At 52.1% G+C, this 7,450-nt stretch overlaps 1 protein-coding gene across 1 annotated transcript; it reads left to right on the forward strand.

Annotated features, from left to right (window-relative positions):
- Positions 1 to 4,835: 4,835 nt before the first annotated feature.
- On the forward strand, positions 4,836 to 7,068 carry NKX2-1 (NK2 homeobox 1; the record flags this gene model as incomplete). Its single annotated transcript, XM_081326816.1, has 2 exons — positions 4,836 to 5,236; positions 6,374 to 7,068. The coding sequence occupies exons 1-2, from the start codon at positions 4,879 to 4,881 to the stop codon at positions 7,066 to 7,068; spliced, it is 1,053 nt and encodes a 350-aa protein (XP_081182942.1). The 5' UTR covers positions 4,836 to 4,878.
- Between the last annotated feature and the right edge of the window lie 382 nt (positions 7,069 to 7,450).

The raw sequence follows: 7,450 nt of genomic DNA on the forward strand, positions 1-7,450 counted from the left end.
CAGAGCGTCGGGCCGGCGGGGCTTGGAAGGCAACGCCTGGTGGGCGCTTGTCTTCTTCCTGCGTGCTTCAGGCTTGGGTGGGGCACCGGTCGTAGCTGAGTTTGGGCACCCGGGGCTCTTGAAGAGCTGGCCCTGGAGGCTCTGGGCGGCAGATCCAACCTGTTCTCAAAGGCAGAGCCTGGGGCGGCCGCCGGGGAGGTGGGCGCCTTTGAAGCAGGCCAAACGCACCCTTCGCCCCTCAGCTCTTCCGTTCTCGTTCCGCCTCTTGCATCTTTTTGCACCCTGCTTCTTCGCATCCTTCACCTGCACCATCAACCCAACCCGTAGACAACCGGGGCAGCTGAAGCCAGCCCAGGGTTTCGCGGGAGATGCGCAGAGGTAGATCCAGTCAATCTTCAACTTTGTAAACACCCGCTTGCTTTATGTATGTATGTCTTCCTTCCGAAGGACACGATCTGGCTGGCTGAATTGGGAGATCGGGAGGAGGGCGCCGAAGGAGATTGGCTTATTACCCAAAATCACCTCCTAGAAGCAACATTCATCCACAGACTCCTTTCCGTGGAAGTTAATTCCACCCGAGACGCTCGCCCGTCTCGCAGTGAGAGCAGTTGATGTACTTTGCTGAAGCCACGATGCGGGCTGCCCCAAGGAAAGGCAGCTGGAGTGACCTGTCGACTTCAGAATAAATGATTCTTGCATCTTCCCATCAAGGGAAATCAATAGGCTTTTGCTGAACAGTCTATGCTCTCTTAGCTGGAAATCAAATTCTCTTCAAATCAAAGCACGTACAAGTAAGCACTGTAGCAAATAACTGAAAATACAAAATGAAATTCAAACACTTTTGCCTGACTTGATTTGGAGATCAGCTTGATTGATTAGGATGAAACTCATCTCCTTGATTGTGATTTTAACATTCAAAATAATTCTGTCCCGCCACTGCTGTCTATTTGAATGGCTGTGTGACTGTTCGATTTTGGAGGATCGATGGCGATAGTTTGATCATTTTAGTCAAAATAAGTACATTCCGGTGAAGACGTGTGAATCCAAATGGAAGAGTAGAACTGGCTCAAATTTCATAAAAACGTATTAATAATTAGCTAAACCTCACCTAGGGGACGGAACATATTCTAGGACCAAATTTCCAGTCTAATCAATACTCCAAAGAAAATGCAGAGGGAAAAGAAAAAAGTTTTGAAAACATTGGAAATTCTTTGTTCTTATATGGCATAAATACAGAAGCCCTGTTTTGTGTGTGTGTGTGTGTGTGTGTGTGTGTGGGAAACACCTGGGTATGATTAAAAAGTGTGTTTTTGTTTTTGTTTTTCTTTCTTCTTTTTCTATATATAAATAAAACAGTACAAAAACCCACCGCTAATATATACTTATATCTACTGCTAAGTATTATTACTTTGACCTACTATTAGAGTATTATAGAAATGATTAACATTTTACTGTATTTTGATTATGCAATTAGTGTACATTAAGATGAGTTTGTGTTAACATAAATAAAATAAGAACGATATTATATATATATATATATATATATATATATATATATATATATATATATATATATATATATATATATATATATATATATATATATATATATATATATATAATTTGTATTGAGATGCATATGCTGAAGATATATATAATTTGTATTGAGATGCATATACTGAAGATAACCTTGTATAATCTCTGTGTATTAGTAGGTATTAAAGTGATTAAATATGCTATTAATATAAGTAACTTTTCTACCTCAGTTCGAATTTCTGTCAATGATACAGATCTGCTTCATCACCAATAATAGGAGCATAAATTCTATTATCTTCCTATTAGTTTTTGTTTGGGGGATTTTAAATTTTTATTTGCCTTAATGAGACAGTCCTGAAATCGTCAACCTGAGAAATAACTGAAAGGAAAACAAAAGTTCTTAATTTCTTAGGTGACTAAATTGTTTTAATCCATTCGATTAAAGAGCTCCTACAAATAAATTCTTACAAAATAATATCCCCTAGAAAACTAAATACCGCCGCCGCCGCCGCCGCCCAGGCATCGGCTTTATAACGGAGATCTTTGGATTCAGGTCAGATTAGAAGTAAGTTGTAAAGTTTCCTGCAAGGAAACCAAAAAACACTAGCCAGCCCGACAGACGCAAAGCTTCATCCGCGGCTGTGAAGTCCGCTGCAGCCCGAGAGAAACCAACTTCCAGGGAGGGAAGCCCCACTAAAGAAAACGGGCTCACCGTTCACGGAACCTGGTTGGGACGCCCTGTTACTTGCATGCCGTCCCCTGAGCGAAACTTCTTTCTCGACAAGCGCCCAGAAGTTCTCCCTAGCCTAACCCAGCAGCCCCGGGTGCGCCTCGACTTCGGAAGTCGCTCCCATTGATTCGACGGCGCTCTTTTCCAGCGGCTGTCCGGAAGCGGCGTGCGGGGTGGTTCCAGGGGAAGAACGCCTCCAAAGTGGCCGCCGTTACATTGGCGTGCCAGAGCTCACCTCTCGCTCAGCCCCGAAGCCTAATTAAGGCGCCGGCTTCTACTTGAAGGACGCGAACACTCAGCCGGGCATTAACTTCGCTCCTGAGCGTTTTCTTGCCTCCTCCACGAGGGCCTTTCAAATGGGAGCCAAATGATCTTTACGCGCCGATATGGAGTCGGCGACAAAGCGACCGGCCATTTACGCAAGCCACTTTAGATATAAAGATATTTAGTTATTCCCGGGTAGCAGCAAAAGTGCACTTTGGCATTTATTTATTTATTTATTTATTTTTATTTTATAGGCCAGCTTGCTTAAATGATTTTGAAAAGCCCAAGCCCGTAGTATCATGCCAACAGATTTACCAGCGGCAATTACTAAACGCTTGAAGCTTTAAAATAATCGGGTTAACTGCCCCTTAGCCGCCTTTCTCTCTCTCTCTCTCTCTCTCTCTCTCTCTCTCCCCCCCCCCCACGTTTCGGAGAATTGCTTTATTAAATTAGGTACCAATAATGTGCCAGGCATGGATGCAGAAAATCTGTCTCACTCCCCGCCCCACTACCTTTCCCTTTTCCCACCCACTCCGTTTCCCGGGGAGAAGAATAAGAAATGCGCACATCGTAAAATAGCTTTGGAACAAGGAGGCGCGGCGGCGGCGGCGGCGGCGGCGGCGGCGGCGGGTAACACAAGGCAACCAAGCCGCCTTGGGTGCTTCCAGGCATGAATAAGGGCCCAGCCCAATCCGCGCCTGCCCCACTCGCGACGGGGGGGGGGAGGGGGGAGAGGAGTCGCCGAGGCCTCCAACGAGACCGGGATTCTGCCTCTGCACCTTGACTCGCTGGTGGACCGGGGCTGGATTAAGACCTCCGCCACAGCGCCGCCAACTTGGACTCACGGTTTTCTCTAGACATCAAGGTGGCCGCAGCTGGACTTAGCGAAATCTTAGTAAAGAAGGACATAATTCTCCCCTGGCCGGGGGGGGGAGGAAACGGCGGCGCGGGGCGGAGGGGGGGTGGAAAATGACCTAAGGGTCTTGGCCTGGCGTCTCGGATTCGTAAGTCTGGCGTAAACGCCGCTTTTAAGCTTTCGAGGTGGCCCGAAGGAGTGCGTGACACGGCGCCGATGGGAAAAGGACAAACGGCCTCTTAGCCTTAAATGTGTTTTCCAGCAGCCCCGCCGTTCTTACACAATTGCCTGACACGTTTTTCCCCAAACTTCCAGCTTCCTCCTGTTTGAGAGTAACACGCGCGGCGATAGGATCAGGTGATTGCATGTCTGGAGAGAGAACATATATTTGGCAAAGCGCGGAGTGGCTGGCGGGCGGGCGGGCGGGCGGGGGAACGAAGGCGCTGCGAGGGTCGGACGGAGAAGCTTCCGAGAGGCACGGCGGCAGCTGACGCCTCCTAAGCAGCCCTGAGAAGGCACAAGTAGTTTGCTCTAGGAAAGCCAGCGCCTCTCCCGGGAGAAGTCGTCCGAGGTCTGGCCCGGGACCGCCTTGCGGCCAACTTGGCACTGTCTGAACGGGAACTGTTCTTTTCTCTCTGTCCGGGCTTTCTAAAGGGAGGCGGGGGCGAGGGCGGGGGCGGGGGGGGGGAGGCTCGATCCAGTTCTTCAGTCCTGACCTTCCTCGTTCAGACGGAGGGAGGAGGAGGAGGAAGAGGACTGGTAGGGCGGAAGCGCGTGGAGGGGGGGGGGGCTCGCAGTGGCGCGCGCGGGGGGGGGGTTATAGAGGGAGAGGTCGGTATTGGAACTGGTTTGCTTTCCAGACTTAACCACGGGTGGGGTGCTGGGGGGGGGGAAGCAAGCAAAGAAAAAAAAATGTGAATTGAACCCGTTAAGCCCTTGGGATCTTTTTTATATCCCTTCTTGGGGATAGTCTAAGGGTTAGATTTCCCCCTCCCCTTCCATCTTCCCGGAAATAAATAAAGGAACAAAATCGGTTCCGTTTGAGGGAAGGCATAAATTTATTATTTTTTTGTGAAAAGACTAACCTATTTCTTAAGAGGCATAGAAAACGCAGAGCAAATCCTGAGAAGTAAAAAAAAAAACTTAAAAGGTGTTTACCTTGTCATCAGCATGCACGCTAATTATCTTGGGCAAGATGCGGGGATCTATTGTCTTGTTGCTTTAGAGCCTACGCCCCGCCTCTGGTGGCAGCCTAAAACCTGGCGTCTGGCTAAAACAAACGAAAGGCAGCGCTGAGCCTCCACTCCATCCAATTAAGGCGGACTTGGTCCACTCGGTTACGTGTTCATCCGACAAGATCGGCGTGGAAGCAACCCAGCAGAATATTTGGCAAAAAAAAAGCAAAAGAAAAGGAGAGAGAGTGAGAGTGAGTGAGAGAGTTTTGCCTCCCCTTTCCCTTCTTTTCCCCTCCTCTCCCCCCAGCCGCCGAATCATGTCGATGAGCCCAAAGCATACGACTCCTTTCTCAGTGTCTGACATCTTGAGCCCCTTGGAGGAAAGCTACAAGAAAGTGGCCATGGAGGGGAGTAACTTGGGGGCTCCTCTGGCAGCGTACAGGCAATCCCAGGTGGCACAGCCGGCCATGCAGCAGCACCCCATGGGCCATAACGGGACGGTCACCGCCGCCTACCACATGGCAGCCGCCGGGGTCCCCCAGCTGTCCCACACCGCCATGGGCGGCTATTGCAATGGCAACATGGGCGACCTCCCGCCCTACCAGGACACCATGAGGAACAGCGCTTCCGCCACTGGATGGTATGGAACCAACCCGGATCCCCGCTTCTCTACAAGTAAGTGCTCGCGGCTCCCCCCCAAACCCCTTCCCCGCTTCAGGGAGGGATCGCGGCGCGGCCTCAGACAGGTGAGACAGTGTGGGGTAGCGGTCAGAGCGGCGGTCGGCGAAGAGGGGCTCGGGAGATTGGCTCCACTTTCCCAAAATTGGCTCCGGGTTGCCTCCCCTCCTTCGGCACACCTTCCCTTCTTCTGCGCCCTTGGGCCGCCTCATTGAGGGCGCTTCCAGACTTCGAAGGCCGTAGCGCGGCTTCTGCTGCCACGGGGGATGGACAGACCTCGTGCCAAAATTTAATCGCCCTCAGAGAGGGGAGAAGGAGAGGGGTTCGCGCGTTCGCAAAAGCGGCTAGCGGTAAAGGGAAGAAAACGGTGAAAAAGCGAGGGAAATCGGCGGTGCCTCGGCGTACCAAGGCTGAGCGGGGAAACTAAATTCAGGGCTGTGGAGGAGTTCAGATGAGGCGTTTCGGGGAGCGGAAAGCACACCGATAAATTCTGAGAAATACATTGGGCCTCCGGCCTTTGTCTACAGTGGGAATGTTATACCAACTTCAGAACAAGGCCGACAGAATCAATAGGAGCACTAGCGTAGAACTTTGTAAGTGAGGAGACTGATTACTCAGGAGATTGATTACTCAGCATAAAGCTTAGGATTCTGAGCCGGGTCTCTGGGAGGCAAATGCATCGGCGGAAGCAACGGGTAAAGGACAGAATCGTTAAATGTGTCTACATCAGCCCTTCCTCCCCCCACCACCCTTTAAAAAAAAATCTTCTCTCCAGATCTCCTTCTCGCAGGGTTTTCAGTGGCGATGCTTAGGGCCCGGACACATTTGGGTGATTTGATTTAAACTTCACAGAAAAGCTCCCACATTACATCAGAAAACGATTATCTGCAGGTTCTTAAGAAACTCGTGGCCGTTCTTGTTTGGTTTGCTCTCGGCTTGTTATTTGTACTTAGGCTTTTTTTTAAAGAAAGAAAATGTCTGGCCACCCGGCAAGCGTGGTTCATTTTCTGGGCGGGCGGGGGGGGGGGCGGAGAGGCTTGGGGCTTCCTGGATTCGGAGGTGGAAAAAAAAAACTTTCAGCCGGCCTGGCCAGCGGGCGACTAACTCTGCCTGTCTGGCTCTTCTCGATTGCAGTCTCCCGCTTCATGGGCCCTTCGTCTGGCATGAACATGGGCGGCATGGGGGGCCTGGGCTCGCTGAGCGACGTGAGCAAGAGCATGGCTCCGCTGCAGAGCGCACCTCGGCGGAAACGCCGCGTCCTCTTCTCGCAGGCCCAGGTGTACGAACTGGAGAGGCGCTTCAAGCAGCAGAAGTACCTGTCGGCGCCGGAGCGGGAGCACCTGGCCAGCATGATCCACCTGACGCCCACCCAGGTCAAGATCTGGTTCCAGAACCACCGCTACAAGATGAAGCGCCAGGCCAAGGACAAGGCAGCCCAGCAGCAGATGCAGCAGCAGGAGGGCGCCTCTTGCCAGCAGCAGCAGCAGCAGCAGTCACCCCGCCGAGTGGCCGTGCCGGTCCTGGTCAAAGACGGCAAGCCGTGCCAAGCGGGCTCCAACGCACCCTCCACTGCGCTGCAGGGCCACCACCAGCAACAACAGGCGGCGGCCACCGCCATCACCGTGGCCTCCAACGGGGCCAGCCTGGGACAACATCCGAGCCACCAGGCCAGTAGTGCCGGGCAATCGCCAGACCTGGGCCAGCACGCAGGCAGCAGCCCCTCCGCCCTGCAGAGCCAGGTGTCCGCCTTGTCGCACCTGAACTCCTCCACCTCGGACTACGGGACGGCCATGTCCTGCTCCACCTTGCTTTATGGCAGGACCTGGTGAAAAGGACCGGCCGGCCCCGCCTTCGGCCGGCGCCCGCTTCCCCTTTCTCCCCGAACGAGCAGACCTGCCCCCTGCCTCCCTCCAGGCCCTCCCTTGACTTTCCCCTTGTTTGTTTGCTTGTTTGTTTGTTTCGGAGAGGAGCGGAGCGGAGAGGATGGGGGCGTTGGCTTTGGTCTCAGGCGGAGAAAAAAAAAAAGACTCTGCTCTGGCAATGGCTGCCGACGAAGGTCGTCCGGAGAAGTTGAGGGCATTGGAAGCCATTTGGGACCGTGGGCCTTCTCGGCTGACCTGGAAGCTCCACTGGACCCTTGTATGTACATATACAAACGTTGGGGGTGAAGGGTGGGCTTTCCTCCCCTCCTTCCGGAAAGTTAACATCGGC

This window comes from Vipera berus, assembly GCF_964194415.1.
Source record: "Vipera berus genome assembly, chromosome: 1".
Taxonomy (NCBI): Eukaryota; Metazoa; Chordata; class Lepidosauria; order Squamata; family Viperidae; genus Vipera; species Vipera berus.